Consider the following 19,095-nt stretch of genomic DNA (forward strand, 5'->3'; position numbering starts at 1 on the left):
AGTTGTTTTTCATTTGGTGAAGCATTTTGGACATTAATCAAAAACATACCTGTACCAGTACTTGCTGTCTAGGTAAATCCTATTGGCCTGGTCATTCTCGTCTGAGTGATATACCAGCAGCCCATCAAGTCAAAATAACCAAGCTGCTGATGGGGGAAAACAGCACATACATATGGTACCCAGCTGGTTGCGATCCGCATTCAGAAGCCCATCCAGTCATCTCACCTAGTTAAATTATACTTTGCCGGAGGGTGGGGGTTATTTGACAAAGAACGCAAAGGCATCGAACAGTGGTTTTGTTTCCATTTGAAATGTAAGACATTTAAACGTCCCAACATACATAAGGATTTTCCAGTGCGCTATTAGCTTTCTTTCTAATATGCAAGCAGTATGTTGCTGATTTTATAACGTATTCTAATATGGTACGCCTACTTTATTTTACTCTCCTGGATCCAGGATCCAGGATCCATCTCCTACATCTATATTAATTGCCACCACCCTGTTTCGGCAGGTTCCGTGCGTTTCCAGACAGTCGTCCAAATAGACCTTTCACCTCACCATTAAGTGTATGTTAGTAATCCTGGTTTAATCCGAAAAAGAAGACATGGGTCCCTCTCGAAATGCTCGGCATACAAGCGCACTCCTTCCAGCAGAAGGGTCTCGGTGAAGCTCCACAAACCAGCAGCAACCCCTGCATTCCCATACAACTCTGCACGGTACGAAGCTGCACCGTGACGCCCACCAAACCCTTCAGACAGCCCATCAGCCTCCCATCGTCACCCCTCCTGCATGATTTGAAACGTCATCGTGAAACTGTGCACAATCCACACCCCCATCATCCCTCCCTCGTCCGGTTCCCCCAGCACGGAGCGCAGACTGCCTGACCGACGCCTATTCGCGGCTGGAGGCTCGATCCGCTCTGCGCCGTTCCCGGGCTGCTGGAAGTGTCAAGAGCTTTAAAGGCGAGAGGGGAGCCCGATCGTGCGGTAAAGGAAAAAACGAAAAACGTAACAGACGCTCGACGATTTTACCTGGTTTCAAGACACTTTATTATCTTAAATAAATAATAATGCGGAAGAGTCGGAGAGGTCGGGATACAGTGTGACTGGGACGTGGATCGGCCAGGTTCCTCCTGCGTGACGCCATTGATTACCCGCTACGCCGTTACTCTTTTTTTTATATACATACAGCTGCTACATTAACTGTTACCTGTTAGATTTGCAGTCAACTTTTTCAGTATCAGAAAAGATTGGAACATCCGTCTGAAGTGAGTAGCCGTTATGTGCTTCTTTGCAGCCTCCGCGCATTGCTTTTTATCAAACTGTGTGCATAAGAAATGTTTTCATCGGTACGAAGCGGGCCTGGTAGCGGAGTAAGCGACGGTTCCGCGGAAGCAGCACTGAGCTTGTGACTCGTCTGGCCTGCATGCAACAGATGTCAGCGTGTCGGCCGAGTACTGGAGCCGCCGCCGTTTATTCCTTTCGGTGCATAGAGACCCCGTTTAACTGGGAGACGCGGAAACTCGGTTGAACCAACGTAGGTTTATTCGATGGTCATTTCCGTGTCTCCAGCTGCACTATGTCTGTGTGCTGTTTGTGAAGAGTAACGGGGGCGGGGATCGTGTTAACCCAGACAGCCTGCTGTGGGATATGGGAGGGGGGGCCCTGTGTGTGTCGGGGGGAATCACGTGTGTATTAACTCTTCCTTTGAGTGAGTGACGCCGCACAGCACATAGATCAAATTAGGATACGGGGCCGCCGGAAACGTTTGGGGTGGATATTGGGGCTGCAGTGACCAAATTGCTGATTTACCGCCCCTATAATGTTAGCTTAGGTCGCTGCATGGTTGTTTAGAAAACCACAACTGCTTTAAACAGAAATGCCTTCGTGAGTTGGAACAACGTGCGTTTGTATTCCCCTGGAAGGGAGGAAAGAGTTTTATGTGCACAAACAATGCGGGGAAAGTGTTGCTTGTATGATCTGTGTAAACCCATCATACTCTGGATCAGTTCTAGTACTGGTGTTGCTTAGTGCGCATAGCTGGTTTTCCGGATATGTTCAAGGTCACTATTGTTGGGGCCCTTTTGGGATTTGAGCCAGCAATGCTCAAGTGATCAGCTTGATCCTTCCACACCTGCTCCTGTAAGTGTGGGATATTGCCTTAGGTGAAGGCGGTGCCTGTCTCTATCCAGTATTGTTGGTAAAATGGTGGAAGCTCTTTTGATACAAATCATCCGTGTGACACTACACTCTGAGGCATTTTTCTAAAAACAGATCTCTTAGCATTCATTACCTGCAAAGGATATTATGAAGTCAGGCATGACTCTGGTTACAGTAATGACCCCGCCATTTGGAGAACAAGCTGCTTATTCACTTAAAGGCTCCTCACTCCTCTTTTGTCCTTATTGTACACCGTCTTTTCTTTCAAAACCAGTTTCTTTTAATTATTCTGCATGAAAAGCGTTTCATTGTGTCTTTCATTCAGTAAGCTGGGAGTGTCCCTTCTCTGCGGTGAGGGTGACCTCCCTCCTTAAAGGGTGGTGTGATGCACAGAAACGTCTTTTGGTCTCCGACACTCTCCTTCTGCAGCTACGGTTACACAAATTGTGGCCAAGCCAAGGCACACCCAGGTGTTTGTACCGTAAAGGGCACGTGGGTGCGTTGGCAAGAAAGTGACACTGCTGCTGTGACGTCTGCCGTGAGGCTCATGGCCACCACCCGGCCTTCCTGCCTGTGGACATTAGGTGCCTTGTGTTCGTGTGTGGCTCTTGCCTGTCAGTCATAAGTTCTTAATACCAAGCTGTCTAACTTGCTGCTTGTTTATGTAATCTATTAAAATTGAAAGTTCCCAAAATGGATGCTTCTTACTCACTTACATAAAAAGAAACAAGTCTTTCCATCTTATCATCTATTGAAGGGTTGTCTTTGTACAATAGGGCAGATTAGGAGACGATGAGAGTTACGTCTCTGAAGTTCGCATTTGCTGTTTGTCATGATAGTTTAAAGTCTTTCAGATATACAACCTAGCTGGGGGTAAGAACTTCCTGGGTAAGGCAGCTCTTTTCTTGTCCCAAGTCAAACCCCTCAACTTCCCTGCTCTCCACAGTTTGTAACTGTGAGAGCCGGCCTTGCTGGAGGGCATTGTGAAACTCTGTGGACCAGGATCACAGCTGCTCATACATGTATTTATTCATGAGGTCTTCTGCTGTAAGAATGTTCTTGCAAAGAATGATAGTGATACTTCATTCATATCCATGAGGAACTCTTTTTGCCTTTTCCATCTTGCTGTCCATGAGACACTTAGAGAGCAAGCTTGGAGGACAGCAGCATGCAGTGCACTGGGAGCCATTGGGGCCTTGTTCAGTGGCATAACAGTGGCATCAGTCTGCTGGCCCTGGGATTTGAACCAACGACCTTCCAATCACGGGCGCGGAGACCTATACCACTGAGCCACACAGTGCCTCTCATACATACCCAAGATGAGACTGCACTGTTGCCCAGGCCTGTGGCTGCAGTCAGTAGCAAAATATTGCATGTCTGCATTTTTTTAGATTGAATTACATGGCATGGAGCCAGATAATGGAAAATTTCAACAAACACTGCTAGCATCATTTTCTATTTTTATGTTAAAAGTTGGGTAGGGTAGTTCCAACTGAAAATAGCCCCAAAAAGCTGAGTGCTAGAAAAAAGTTTTCACATGCATAAACTGGAAAAAATAAGGCCCTTTCCCATTACAGGAACTTTTTTTTGGAACCAGGAACTTTTATTGTGCCCAGTTGTAGTTCATGTGAGGCAGTTTAAGGCTCAATGATTTGGGGAAATCTCTAATAATGTTTTTTTTCTGACAAATATTGCAATTGCAATTTGATTTCTGATATAATAAAGTCAAGCTTCTGTTCAATAACCAGGGTGTAATAGACTTGCAACATATGAACGCAGCATTATCACATGAGATGCTGTCAAAATTTTCACTGGTCTATATTGCAATACTAGGACAAGAACTTAAAAATATGAATTGCATCCAACATATTACTTTTTAAAAATTAGCAGAGAACAATCAAACATAAAATAATTATCACAAAAGCTATGACTGTTGAGTTAAGGTAGTAATAGTAAAAATAAAATGATTCCAGTAAGAAACAAAACAATAAGGATTCTCCAGCTAATGTTGTTTGTACCCCTTATAATAGGATCTTTCTATGAAATATCTGACCATCAAATATGTAGGTAAATCACTTACACCTCAGCATCAGAATTGGTATTTTCTTCGCACCACGAATGTAACGTTTTGTTTGGTTGTCCCATGTTTGTGGGCATATGTCAGTCACCCTGGGCAACTTCTGTTTGGTGAGCATGACGAGCACAGCATTTATGATTGTGAGAATGACTGTCACACAAGGAGAGCAGCATGTAAAACTGTCCTCAAACCCTTGGTCAGACATGTTGTATAATGCAGCCTTTGTGATTTGCTAATTGCATTGTTTCAAATCACAATTGCGTGCGCTTTAATGGGATTTTCCACTAAATGCTACTTCCACCTCTGGAAACTTTGTTTTTGCAAAGATTGCAAATTGCCGTGCTATTAGTTCCTGTTAAAAGTGTAAAATACTTCCTGGTTGTCACCCTCTTATCTGATGTTCTTGCACTCCTCCCTACTGCGAAGGGTATGCACATGACGTCTCAGCAGGCAGAAGTCACTGCACTCACACCCACTGAGTGTCAGCATAAGCGTTCGGCTTGAATGCCGGAAAAACACATCTAAAATGAGAGAGCTGTCATGCAATTGGAAACTTCCAAAAACTGATACTGATACAAACACCGCATAGGTGCATCTCTAGTTTATGGTGATAAACTTGCTGTACTGGGTTCAGTTTGGAAGGTACGCAGAAATGCAAGGAAAAGAGACAGAAGTCGTGGAACAAAATGGAGCATATAGAATTTTATTTGTATTTCAATTACATTTAATGCATTAATGAATACCTTTTTTTGCCTGTGTCTCCATATTTCTACCTCAAAAAATTCAGACTCTGCCTTCAACATAAGTATGCTCTGGCTTTCCTTTCATTTTTTATAGTGGTTCACAGATAGAAAGAAAGAGAGGAAATTTTAGAGCCTCTAAAGGGACACGGTTGGAAAATATTATTTTTACTGCTATTATTATTAATTAGTTTTGCGTTTCCTGGTGGAATGTTAGCTGTGTCTACTGTGAGCACTTACAAAAACATTTGTGTGAGAATGCAAAACTTTCTAAATATGTTCAAACCCTGTCCCTTCAGGGGCTATATAAAATTCTGACCAATGGCGATGTATTTTTGTGTAATATTGATGTTAAGCAAGCAGAGGGGGGGGCTGATGGCTGTGAAAGTTGCCAATAGGGCTGCATAATATCAGTTTGTTATATGATGGAAATTTATATGATGCATTCATAATAATCACCCGGGCTTTTGATGATGGGTGAAACATTTGTCTAGACGCCAGCTTTTCGGTACTAGATAGATAGATTGTTGTCATTGTCATACAATAACGAAATTGAAGTGCCTCTTCTGTACAACATTCATTCAAGATATATAACTTAATAAATACATAAATACACGTACATTCATTCTGGCCCCTCCATCTGTGCTCACACTCCCCTTTCTTTGATAACACCAGAAATGAGATCATTTCATTTCAGCATTCACTAGCATAATTGCCTTAGGATAAAAACAGTTTTTTAACCGGTTTGTCCTTGTTTTTATTGCTCTAAATCTCCTGCCTGAGGGCAACAACTCAAACAGACAGTGTCCTGGATGTGTTGGGTCGGTATGGATTTTTTTTTTTGCCTTTTCAGAGTAGCAGAAAGCATAATGTTCTTCTAGGGTGGGGAGTGTACAACCAGTAGTTTTCTGAGCTGTAGTGATGACTATCTGGAGCGACGCCTTCTCTGCAACTGTGCAGCCGTTGTACCACACACACATGCAGTAAGTTAGTACGCTTTCAATGGAGCACCCATAGAAGGATACCAACAGCTTCTAGGAGAGGTGGGTCTTCCTGAGAAGTCTCAGGATGTAGCGTGTCTGGTGTGCCTTTATCAGCTCCGTGGTGATTACGCTCCAGGTCAGGTCCTCCTCAATCTGAATGTCCAGAAACTGGAAATTTGAGACCCTCTCCACCTGGTCTCCGTTGATGTAGAGTGGTTGGATGTCTGTTTTGTTCCTCCTAAAGTCCACAACCAGCTCCTTGGTCTTTGCGGTGTTAAGGACCAGGCTGTTGTCTCTGCACCACCTGGACAGCAGCTCCACCTCATCCCAGTAAGCCTACTCCTCCCCCCTAGAGATAAGTCCAACCACTGTGGTGTCATCCGCAAACTTTACTATAGTATTGCTGGGGTGGGTGGGGGTGCAGTCATAGGTGTACAGTGTATATAGCAGGGGGCTCAGCACGCTGGCTGTATGGATGTTTACTTGTGCCCGCAATTTAAGCGGATTAGTGGTGTGCCTACAATATTAGTAATCTATGTATATTCAGCATATTATTTTTAGTAAACGTGTGGGACTTCAGACTGCAAAAAGTTCTGCCACAACACCGACATCTTCATCTTGTTTATCCATGATAACTGCTCTTAAAAAGATGAAATGGCTGCTGAGCTGTCCCTTTCTTCACTGCCACTTCAGTGCTTATCGCTGCAATCAGGCGCGTCAGAAGCATTTTGAATGTGAGGCGGGGGACACTGGCATAAAACTAATATTTTATGTTAAACCTGGGGGGGTCCAGACGAATAATTATGAACACATCCCCCTCAGATTTAATGGCGGAGACGCACATGGCTTCCATGATACAGCAAAACTGTTGTGTGTGGCATACTCCGCTAATCTAATTTAATAAACATAAGAATATAGATTATTAGTTATTTTAGGCATGCTGCTTACCAAATTGTAGGCGCAAGTTAATGTCCGTATACTACCGAAAAGCTGATGTCCGAACAAATGTTTCGTCCATCATCTAAAGCCCTGTTGATTATTGCGCATGCGCCATATAATCATGAGTACATCACAGTGTGATATCATGCAGCCCTACCTACCAAGTCTAATTAGCTGAATCATGTTGAAAGTTTTTTTTTTTTAATTCTATGGAAAAAGGAAGATCGATCTGCTGGCCAGATTTAATAATGAATTATAAATGCACTGTGGACCATATAAAACTGTATCTGGGCAGGTTCTCTGAGACCTCTTCTAAGTTGTCATCCGTCCCATATCGAAAAGTAAAAGGCTGTGTCATATTTCGAACCAATACAGAGTGTGTTTCAGACTCCCACTCCCCAATAACTAACAACTAACAAAATGACTTGTTCATTGGGGTGACAGTGTAGCTTCATATAAAATTATGTGTTAAGCTTAACCTACATACAAGCTTTTTGCATCACCTATGCTTATTTAGCATAAAGGTTACTTTATAGTGATATCACAATAGTTCCTATTGTTCATTGGGAAAGCAGCAGACGAAAGCGGACAGGTCTGACAAAAGATCTAAGTGGAGAAGGCCCAGGAATTCAGAATCGGGTTCCTGAACTTTGGTGCCTATTGGGTGCTGTGTACTTCGTATGAAAGTGTCCTCTGGGAAAACAATGAAGGTAATGTGCTTGTGTGATGAGGGCTCTTTAGATGTGTGTAGCATGGAAAAGCTACAGTTAGACAGCCTGATGAGTGGTTGCTCTGCTAGGCCAGATGCTCACTGTGTGCTAGTGAAACCACCCTTTTCCAAGTAGAACTTCAGCATGATTTCCTTACTTTCGTGCTTTAGATTCTGTGATCTATCTTGGATGCCAAGTAAGATCTATATTAAATGGAACAAGTGTAATAAAATCTGTTCTCTGTATCTGTAAAATGCGAAATAATTTCACAGTCCTGGTGGCCGCTTCTGACAGGCTCGTTTAGCTAGTGTTTCCCTTCGTGCAGCATGTTAGGATGACAGGCCAGGGCCAAGTGATATTCAATATGATCTTGTTTGTTTACTTTTATATATTTTATAATATCCAGTTTATAAAAATGAAATCATTCAATATTTGAGGTTTTCTGTCATGTGGTGGGGCAGCATGGTGGTGCAGTGGTTAGCACTGTTGCCTCACACCTCTGGGACCCGGGTTTGCGTCTCCGCCTGGGTCACATGTGTGCGGAGTCTGCATGTTCTCCCCATGTCGTCGTGGGGTTTCCTCTGGGTACTCCGGTTTCCCTCCACAGTCCAAAAACATGCTGAGGTTAATTGGACTTGCTAAATTGCCCGTAGGAGTGCATGTGTGAGTGAATGGTGTGTGAGTGTGCCCTGTGATGGGCTGGCCCCCCATCCTGGGTTGTTCCCTGCCTCGTGCCCATTGCTTCCGGGATAGGCTCCGGACCCCCCGCGACCCAGTAGGATAAGCGATTTGGAAAATGGATGGATGGATGGATGTCATGTGGTGCATACACACTGGTATATAAGTTTTTTTCTGTCTGTTCTTTGGACTTCATTAACACCCTTTATCCCTTTTTTGAGGCTGTGCTGCTTTCAGTTCTCCTTGAGCTCCTAATTCTGTATCGCTGATGAACAATTGGCGCAGTGAGTTTACAAAATTTTAATACTTCAGAGGGAACTGAGATGATGTGTGATGAACAGCATGAATAATGTAATGAATCTCTGATTAAGTAAACGGCTTATTTAATAAACTACATGCATCATAATTATTAGTCATAGGGATTGTTCTGCAACTGTTGGTGATAAAAATTGTGAATGTCACATTACTTTGAGGAGTATTTAAAGATGCAGCCCATGTTTTATTCATAGTTCAGAGGTCAGTAGCTGTAGATGCCTCAGTTCCCAGCAGTTTCATGCCTCATTTGCTAGGGTGACACATTCGGGTCACGGGGGGGGAAGGGGGCTGCGCAAACCTAACGGAAATGATGGCATGAGCCGCTGGCAAGGTGTGCCGCAGGGTCCCCGCTCCAGCCTCACCCTGTTTGCGTCACACGCTGAAGAACGGCCTGTGACTTACTGCTGAGAGCTGTTTGTGGTTATGGGAATCTCCCAGTTTTCTTCTGGAGCCTCTCGATAAAGGCTTTCCATTACCGCTTCACAAATCAAAATCCTAGACTTAAAGCCCAGCTCTAGTACCTTCTCCACTCCACAGCATCACCCACAGCAACGACTGTGCACTCTCTCTCCTTCCCAGTATGTTGGCATGGCTCAGCGACTGCTTCTGGCACGAGCGCCTCTGGTTTCCCGAGGGCCTGGGCTGGGCCGACCTCCAGGACCGGGACGGCCGTATCTACGCCAAGGCCCATGACCTCTGGGTCACCATCCCGCTGGCACTCTGCTTCCTCATTGTGCGGCAGATTTTTGAGAGGTCAGCTTATTCCTCCTACTCTTCATCTGTGGTTCTGACCCATGTTGTCTTATCTGATTTAATCATATGTTTGTTTACCTTTAGTCTTTTGTGTTCTGGGATGATGATGATGATGATAATGATGATACCCATCTTACCCCTTCAGAGTGGTGGCCACACCACTCGCCTCGCTGCTGGGGGTCCGAGAGCGGCTTCGCCACAGGGCCACTCCCAACCCTGCGTTGGAGGCCTTCTTCTGCACGGTGACCAAGCACCCCGCTCAAGTGAGCTCCCCATGGCTGTTACTTTGCACTGTCATGGATGCACATGATGCATTTTCATCATTGCTCTCTCCCGGTTCCTGAACCCTCAGGCTGCAGTGCAGAGCTTAAGCAAACAGGTGGGACTCTCCGTGCACCAGGTCCGCCGGTGGTTCCGTCGCCGCAGGAACCAGGACCGGCCCAGCAAGCTGAAGAAGTTCCGAGAGGCCAGGTATCCAGCGAGGCAGCTGGCCCTGTTGTGATGGGTCGCATGGGGGAGGCAGGCAGGGGGCGGGGGCAGTGGAGAGATTGTGTTTATCGGTATTTTTGCCTCCTGCCTCTTGCTGTTGTACCAGGTCACAGCATAAATGTCACAGCTACCGAAACCACACAAGAGTCACGTAGGAAATGTCACCTGCCCAGAGTGCTTCCTACTCTCTCCTTCCTCTGCCTCTCCCTTTGTCCTTGCCCCCTTCCACCTCATCTCCTTATCTTTCCCTCTTCCACTTTGTGCCCCTCTCCTCTCCTCCTGGTGCTGTACAGGGTGTGTGGCATCACGCTGTCTGTTGAATGTACAGCCTGGGCCCTGCATGCTGTGGGTCTGAACAGGCCAGTTCTTGTTATGGCTGATTCACACTTCGCTTTTCTGTGTGCCGTTATGGTCCGTGCACAGGGTGAATGACATCATAGTCGTCATCAGCGGTGTCTGGTGGACTCTGTGCCCGCAGCCCAGATTTTTATGTCCAGTGGACGTTATGCTTGTAGCTGCACTTTGACTGCGCATGTGCAAGGAAATTGACTAGGTATTTCCAGTAGGTGACTCCACTGACATTTACAGAGTAGAAGTCGACAAGGAAAGAGTAGAAAAATGATGTTGTTGTACTTATGGTGAGGAGTGATATGAGGAGGGCAGGGGTACCCACATACACTACAGTATATGGACAAAAGTACTGGGACACCTGGCCATTACACCCACAGGTGTATTATGACATCTATTATGACATCCCTTATGACATCTCTTTCTTAATCCATAGGCATCTATATGGAGTTGGTCCCCCCAGCTACAACAGATGCCACTCTTCTAGGAAGGCTTGGCACAAGTTTATGGAGTGTGTCTGTGGGAATGTTTGCCCATTGATCCAGAAGAGCTTTTGTGAGGTCAGGCGCTGATGTCGGACGTGAAGGCCTGCCTCGCAATCTCCGTTCTGTTTCATCCCAAAAGTGTTCAGTGGGATTGAAGTCAGGACTGTCAAGTTCTTCCACCAAAGTCTGTTCTTCATAGAGCTTGCTTTGTGCACTGGGTCACAGTCATGCTGAAACAGAAAAGGGTCTTCCCCCAAACTGTTCCCACAAAGTTGGAAACATAGATTTGTACGAAATGTATTTGTGTGCTGAAGCATTAAGACTTCCCTTCACTGGAACTGCTCAGCCATGGAAGCCCATACCATGAAACTCCCAGCGCTGGGGTTAATGCCAGAGGAAGTTTAGAACTCTGTATTACTAAGTCAGTGGCGCACTGCCGACTTCTTGCACTCTGCACCTCAGCAATCTGCGACCCTGCTCTGTTACCTTACAGGTCTGCCACTTTGTGGCTGAGATTCTTTTGTTCATAAATGCTTCCACTTTACCATTATACCACTTACAGTTGACCGTTGAATATCTAGCAGGGAAGAAATTTCACAAACTGACTTTTTGCAAAGGTGGAATCCTATGACAGTGTCATGCTTGAATTCACTGAGCACTTCAGAGTGACCCATTCTTTTATAAATGTTAGTAAACCTGACTACTTGCCTAGGTGCTTGATTTTATGCACCTGTGGCAATGGGTATGAATACCTGAATTGAATGATTAAAAGGCATCTCCCAATACTTTTGTCCATATAATGTATCTAATACCATCCAGACGTCATACTGCAGTTTAGGGTATTTACAAAAACAACATTTTTCCAGCAATATATTTTGTCCAGCAGAAGTACCAGCTAATTTTGTTGCTAATATTTAAAAATGCCACGGTATTATTGTAATACCTCAAAAGCTTAGTAACAACTTTAAAACTGTTCATAAAGTACATTGCTTTTGTTTGTGTTTGCTACAATACATCTGCTGTTTGCAGCACCGACCTTGACCGCCAGCATCCATGGACAAATGAAGTATGTATGAGTAAATCCGCGTACATGACTGTGTGCAGATGATAACGGCACTCAGAAAAAACCGAAACATAAATTAGGCTTCAGATTGCGGACGCGTTGCTCTGGTGATTTCTCTGCAGCTATAGACTATGTTGAGACTCTGTGTTCTCTTGCAGTTGGAGATTTACCTTTTACCTTCTTGCTTTCATTGCTGGCCTGGTTGCGCTCATAGATGTGAGTAAGTCGCCGTGTCGCACTCTTTATTAAACCACCTGGCCATTCTCAGGCCCGGAAGTGAAGCCAGCACTTTGTCATGCTAGCAAGGGCAGCTAGGGCCAGGAGTGCTGTATGAACAGATTACCCATGAGTAGGTGGGTTATGTTGGTGTCACCAGATAAATGCATTAGCCAGGCGGATGTGTGATATAAATGCCCTTCATTCCCTTTGTAACTGTATTTTGGCATCCTCCTGGGCTCATGTTACAGTCTGATAACTGCCATGCAAGCTTGTTTACTGACTGGAATTCTCCTCTTTTCCCAGAAACCCTGGTTTTATGATTTAAATGAGATGTGGAAAGGCTTTCCCACCCTGGTATGCAGAAAGCCTCTCAGTTCACACCACAGCATGTCTGTCTGTGTCTCTGTCTGTCTGTGTCTCTGTCTGTCTGTGTCTCTGTCTGTCTGTGTCTCTGTCTGTTTGCAGCCGTTGTGGGTGGGGCCATCAAAATACTCTCAGGCTCTTAACTGTCAAGGCCCCTCCTAGAGTGGGTGTTCAGGCAAAGGGGAGGAGGGGGTGTGAGATAGAAAAACTGTTGGTGCATCTCCCATGCAAAAGGGGCCAGGAACAGTATTACATGCATTTATCCTGTGCATGAAATTAGTTTTAGGTTTTAAAGTGCACGCAGACATTATTAAACCAAAAAATAGTCTACAAATGCACAAACATGTTGATCTGTTATGCGATCTAAAGTGCGAAATTTGCTGTCTGAACTCCTCAGACGCTGCTGCCTTCGCAGTACTGGTACTACATGATAGAGCTGAGCTTCTACATCTCTCTGCTGTTCAGCGTGGCTTCTGATGTCAAGCGCAAGGTGAGCTGTCCCTCAGGGTGAGCGTGGGCCGTTCCTGCTGATGGAAACACCTGGGGAAGTTCAGGCATGACCAGGACTGTAGCACAGGATTTTCAGTCTGCAGTCTGCACCTCACCATCTCTCTAAGTAAAACTGTGACATTGTCCCTGGTGCATTCTCTTCTGTTTTTGTCGCTACCTTCTGCCAGCCATAGTTAGTGTGTATAATTCCCTAGAGTCTCCCCTCTGAATTGGAGAGGTGGTACATGCCATCACCTTCATGTGGCGTTGTTGATATGCCTCTGCTCATGTACCAATAAGCCTCAAAAATGAATGTCGACTCTCCGGGTTATATTCAGCTGGTGACTCCTAGACCACATCATGAAAAGCAGAATTGCTTGAGAGCTAACCGTTTTTGTATGATAGCTGTGTACAAGTGTATTCAATTAAAGATGGTCCATTAGCAAAAGATGTGCTGGTAGCAAAACACTTAAGGCACTTTGTGTGGACGGTCTCCTCCAGGACTTCAAGGAACAGATTGTGCACCACGTCGCCACCATCATGCTGATCGGCTTCTCCTGGTGTTTGAACTTCATCCGGGCCGGGACCTTGATCATGCTGCTGCATGATGCCTCAGACTACCTCCTGGAGGTAGTGGCGCGCTATACCAGTGCCTGCGGCCTGCACGCGTAAATGGCTGCCTTTTAGCCTGGCTACGCTTGTGTAAGAAAGCAGCATGATTGTAAGCTGTAAAGTTCTGCTAGCCCTGTTATGTGGAAACTTCCCTTAATGACTCACAGGCAAATAGTGCCATCACCAGCTTAGCGTGTGTGCAGCTCTACATGGTTCATACTGAAGGGCTTCTGCTTATTGCTGCCTTATGATGCTACACCATCAGCTACAGGTATGGCACTAGCTGAATCCCCCAAATGTAACAAAAACTAGTAACTATGGCTCATTTGGATCCAGCTGTCAGGCATCACTCCTACCCCTTTAGCTATAGCATAATCTTAAACTACACATGTATATTTTTTACATCACTGAATTAATAACCATATTATCAATACATTGTCCACTGAGTAGCAGTTTTCCAGTGCTGACATGGCCCAAGTTGCCAGATTCTCTTAGCAGTTTCACAGTGCATTAATTTCAGAGAAATTTGTATATTGTAATGTCGAAACCCTTCGACTTGAGCTAGTCTGGCAAATGGGCGCCACCTACAGGCTGCTATGTGTTTAATATTCTTATATTAATCTCTCTGATTTGCGATACAGTTCAGTAAACCTCTGAACCTCTTTCTTTTCCCTGTAGTCAGCCAAGATGTTTAACTATGCAGGCTGGAGGAAAACTTGCAACTATATCTTCATCCTGTTTGCGGCTGTCTTCTTCATCACTCGCCTCATCATATTGCCTTTCCGGTAAGGAGTAAACTGCACGTGCAGCCATGGTGCAGAGCAATGGTGCTGTGGCTCGCCCCGCACCTGGGCTCCACCGGGGGCGCCTGTGTCCTTATCAGACCCTGTATCCCTCCCCAGGATCATGTACTGCACGTGGGTTTACCCAGTGACCATCTACCCCCCATTCTTTGGATACTACTTCTTCAATGGTCTGATGCTGGTGCTGCAGTGTCTGCACATCTTTTGGGCTGTCCTCATCCTCAGGATGGCCATCAAGTTCCTGCCAGGAAACGTAGGTTCCATCACCTGCAGGTTAAGCCATGTCCCTGCCTGAGTGCCAGGCCTGGTGTCTTGTTTAAGGTTGTCTAAAGTGAGGGATATATTCAGTGACCTTGTTGCATAGCTTTGAATGACACTCCTCATGCCCAAACAAGCCACACCAGGCTGAGATGGTCCTGTCCTGTTTTCTAGGAGATTGTGGAAGATGAGAGGAGCGATAAGGAGGAGACCGATGAATCTGAGGAGGAAGAGGAGGAGGAGGAGCAAGGGAAACTGGAAAATGGGCCTGTGAGCAACGGCCACCCTGCCCTCAATAACAACCACTGCAAAACTGAGTGATGTTCCCCAAAGGGGGCAGTAGCAGGGGGCCTACCCCCTCCCCCGGGCCCAGTATGCATACAGACGCTACACATGAAACATGTCCAAGTCTTGCTTAGATACAAATACCAAGTCTGCAGAGAGCTGTACCGTGGGCCTCAGCGGATGCTGGACGTGTTACAGCGCCGTTGGCCCCTTGAAGGCTCCAGCTCTCCGTCTTCCTGCCCTGTAGACTGAGAGGTGGAGGGTAGATGAGACCACCTGCACCACATTCTTATTTCCGGTGCCTTAGCACGTGGTGGGTCTCCCTTTCCTCTTTCTCCCTAGTCCTGTGGAACAGTATAGTACCGTCTGATGGCCCACAAGCACTGAGCTGCCCTGGAGAGAGAACTTGATTACGTCAGATACCTGTTTCAGACCCCTCAATAGAGATGTCCCTCTCAGTCATTTTATGCTGCCTTCCCAGCCACTTGGGATTTTCTGTTTGGCCAGCTGGGATTCCCAGACCTTTCCCATGCTATGCTGGGGGCATGTCAGTGCTGGACCTCTTACAAACAGATGGCTCCACACCAGTGTGCCTGCATCCTGTAGTTTGGATCGGAGCCTGGGGAGGTTTTTGTGGCCGGGTCTTGTTCCTTTCTGCTGCAACCAGAATTAGCGCCTTCTGAGATATGCTGCTCTCTGCCAAAGCCGCGTGCCGACGGAATCCTTTTGGGCCTTTTGGGGTTAGGTCATCTTCATCTGCGCAAAACGACGAAACCTGAGGTTGCAGTTTTGAAATTCACTCCGAGACGGGCTGGAAAGGAAAGTGATTTGTCCTGATTTGGGACAAGAGTGGATGTTTTCTGTGTGTGTGTGCACGTGTGTGTGCGTGCGCGCACATGGGTGTGCATGTGTCACGATCTATTTGAAATCTCTTTCCGTTTCAGAAAGTGGATGTAAAACCAGCCAAATCCATTCAGAATGCCTACTTTTGTCCAGGGCATCAGATGAGGTGAATCGAGGCAGCACACAGCACTGCCCTGCTCTGTCATTCAGTATTGCTCTAATCTGTGAATGGGACCGTGAATGACCTGACTGTGTTGGACCAGTATGTCTACAGAAAGCAATCTGTGATTCCCCTTTCATAATTATGGCTTTCAGTTTTATTTTCAGAAAGTGCCACAACCCTATGTGTACTTTACTCTATTGACCTTTTTTCCGTAAGAACTAACACAGAACACTAGGTCATTTTCCACAGTATGTAGAGTCTCTCTGTCTCCCCCGCTAGCCTTTCTCCACAGTCTTCCCTTTCTTTCTTTTATGTTACCCTCTTGACCTTTCATAGTGGCAGTAATGAGTGAGAACAGTGATGTCATCTTGTTTTACTATGTCTGGAAGTTTGTCTGATTTTGGTGTGAGCGAGACAGTGATGTTTACTGTCATGGCTATCCCTCAGCCATGACATTAGCCGACAGTGTGATGGTGCAGACAGGACGGCACGTGAAAATGTGTTGTTTTCAACATCTGAATGGATCTGAACTTTTATAATTTACACAGGTAAGATATCTGAAATTGCGGTGTGTGCTGGATATAAAATCTTGTTTCTAACCTACAGTTATAAAAGACCCTGGAAAAGAGAATCAGCTCCATTAAATGAACGGAAAAACTACAATATGTAATTGAGTTTTCTTTGTTTGAATATATTAAACATTCTAATGTTTATGTAGTTCCTACATCCTTTTAGTGTATCTCCTGCCTTGTGCCCTGTTCTTTCTGCTATAGGCTGACTGCAGCTGATGTCTGGGTAGCATTTATGGGAAATGGATGTGTATATATAACTATATCCACCTATCATGTATCCCCGGTATCAGAAGGAAATGAGGCTATTGGATCCATTTCTTTAGAGCTATTTGTGTATATAGATCAAATTCAAGTAAATGGGGAAAAAAACATTTGCAGCCGAGGTCCCCACCTTGGTGGTGGTGTGCAGCTTTCAGTCTTGAATGTGCCATGTCACTGACTGGGGTGTCAGTTACACCTCAGAGCTCTGATGGCACTGATCCAGGTGGTTTTGTGGTTCAGATAGAAAAGCCAAACGGCAGTGCACCAAAATGTCATCTGTTCACCTTCACTTATCTTGGTCAGAACTGCAGGAACCTGTTCCAGGCAGCACAAAGTAGAAGGCGTGGCTTTGGTCTGTAAAGAGACATGCAATATGAGGCGAACATGTGAGCTCCATTCACACACAGTGGAAGTGATATTCAGCCCCCCAATCGTGGAGTGTGAGGTCACCACACCACCCGGCAGAATGATCATAGAGGTGATATAGCCAAATAAATCAGAAGTACCTTTACTCTTCTGCACTGCACCCATCCTTGCCGCTTACAGGATTAAACTGGACTGCCAGGCTGCTCGAATTGCCCTGAAACGGCTGCCATGCCATGGGACTGGAAGTCAATGAGGCTGTTTCTAAACAGCATAAACAGGTACAGTGTTTGAGTCTTCCATATTTGGAGCTGTGCTAATTCATCTTTCTGGGTTTCTGTCAGTTTCCTGTAGCAGCCCTGCTTCTGCAGCCCTAGGACATGATTAAGGGGACTAGTGTCTCTGAATGGACTATTGTGTGGCTGAGAATATAGCCACCAAAACTTCAATAAAAATGTTGCTGTTTAAACTGAACTCATACAATATTAATGTCACTGATCTGGTATTTTGTCACAAAATAAGCAACCCCAGCTGGACAAGCTACAAATGGAGGCATATGTGTTCTACAAGTTTTATTTGCTAAAAATTTGAAGTTTTGGTGACCAAATGATAAATAGATAAAAGTGCATGGATGCCCATCTAACACATTGTTAAGGTGATGGGCTGGGAAACCTGTCCCCTTGGCAGTGGACTGCATGAAACGGGCTCATCCACTAGAGTAGGAAAGCGGGGGTGCATCACTCAAACAGTAAATACTGGCAGAAACATGGATATCTCAGCTATTCATGGAGAAACAAGTGCAGCTATATTCAGTATATGTAAATTTTGCCAAGATAACCTTTGTTGAACAATGTCCAGAATGCCGGATGACCAGTCCATTGCTGCCTGGATGTAAAGTCAGCATTAGCACATCTAGACAGCAAGGCAAGTAAAATCAGCACGAAAAACAGGCCAGCAGAGCATGATAGGATAACATTAGCTAGTGAAATGAGTCAGTTGTTCATTAAACTTACTAAGTGGTGCCCAACAACACAGAAATTTAGTGTCTTTGTACGAGATCCTCCTTAAGTATTTCATTTTATTTCTACCTCCGCTAAGATGCTCATCGGTGTAGTCAATGGCGTAGGAGTTTGATATCGAGTGGGACACCTTGCATAGGCAAGGGTGTTTTTTTGGTTTCAACATTGGGATGCCCCCCCCCCCAGTCATACATGGTAAAACCCCAATATTGGTAATAACATGTTCCTACTGTCCATACCCAAATCTACACGCTTGTGCAAAAGTCAGTTTACTGGAGGAGACAAATGAATCCAAATTAAATATTGTACTTATTACCTTAATACCTTAGAAAAACAAAATTCTCCCTTTACACATATTGTCATGGGCGGTGGGTACGCGGGTAATGCGCACAGGCAGGCGAGCGAGCAGGAAGCAGGCAGGCAGGCAGAATAAGGGGTAAACGGGGTTTAATCAAAGGACTTCGGACGGGAAACATCAGACGCCAACTAACATCAATAACAGACAAAGGACTCAGGCAAGACATGGACTCAAATAGACAGGATTGATCAAAACAACAAGACACAGCTGGGTACGATCGGGGAAGCACATGTGGATATTCAGGGGGGCGTGGCACACACGAGGATCGGACGAGCCGGGCATGACCCAGATGACCTTTGTACCATGGTGTCAGTTCAGATTGAAAAAGCTCCGCATTCACTGAAATGCAGAAGGTAATTCACACCTGAATTTTTACTTGTAATAATTACAGACATGGTATGTTCTTATTGTATGAAAATTACCATTAATTGTATAGGGTTTATGATACATGGTGACAATCCATTTCAAATTCAAAATGATGATACTAAGCTGTTAAACTATTACTGGGTGGTTTACACTGGTCATTTGCCCTGAATGGGTCATATGGAAATGCCCTGTAACTGCCCCCTAACTGCCCCACACAGGGTAATTACCACCTTATTTCTGTTTCTTGATACACAAACTCGTGCACACGTCATGAAAGCGATGGCTTTTCGTTCAGCAAATAACAGAACTGTGAGCACGTATCATGACCTGATCTGGATTCAGCTTTAATGATTTTCCATGAGTGACATTTGTGAATGAGTCA

The 19,095-nt window shown here is 45.2% G+C and overlaps 1 protein-coding gene across 3 annotated transcripts; it reads left to right on the top strand.

Moving 5' to 3' along the window:
- The first annotated feature begins 773 nt into the window (after positions 1 to 773).
- LOC125724473 (ceramide synthase 2-like) lies at positions 774 to 16,437 on the top strand. 3 transcript variants are annotated; one of them, XM_049001193.1, is made up of 11 exons: positions 774 to 1,007; positions 9,181 to 9,354; positions 9,500 to 9,617; positions 9,707 to 9,825; positions 11,898 to 11,955; positions 12,262 to 12,312; positions 12,719 to 12,811; positions 13,312 to 13,440; positions 14,101 to 14,207; positions 14,325 to 14,478; positions 14,658 to 16,437. In XM_049001193.1, exons 2-11 carry the CDS (start codon positions 9,182 to 9,184, stop codon positions 14,802 to 14,804), a joined length of 1,149 nt encoding a protein of 382 aa, XP_048857150.1. In that variant the 5' UTR covers positions 774 to 1,007; position 9,181; the 3' UTR covers positions 14,805 to 16,437. The 3 variants fall into 3 exon arrangements, with proteins under 3 accessions (XP_048857150.1, XP_048857149.1, XP_048857148.1); XM_049001192.1 differs by having other exon boundaries at positions 775 to 986; XM_049001191.1 differs by having other exon boundaries at positions 777 to 1,267.
- Positions 16,438 to 19,095: the final 2,658 nt, after the last annotated feature.

This window comes from Brienomyrus brachyistius, unplaced genomic scaffold (genome assembly GCF_023856365.1).
Source record: "Brienomyrus brachyistius isolate T26 unplaced genomic scaffold, BBRACH_0.4 scaffold56, whole genome shotgun sequence".
Lineage (NCBI taxonomy): Eukaryota > Metazoa > Chordata > Actinopteri > Osteoglossiformes > Mormyridae > Brienomyrus > Brienomyrus brachyistius.

Coding starts and splice junctions, on each gene's coding strand:
- LOC125724473 (XM_049001193.1), top strand. CDS start 9,182: ATGTTGGCATGGCTCAGCGACTGCTTCTGGCACGAGCGCCTCTGGTTT. Junction 9,826..11,897: donor AAGAAGTTCCGAGAGGCCAG/GTATCCAGCGAG, acceptor GTTCTCTTGCAG/TTGGAGATTTACCTTTTACC. Junction 12,812..13,311: donor CTTCTGATGTCAAGCGCAAG/GTGAGCTGTCCC, acceptor GGTCTCCTCCAG/GACTTCAAGGAACAGATTGT.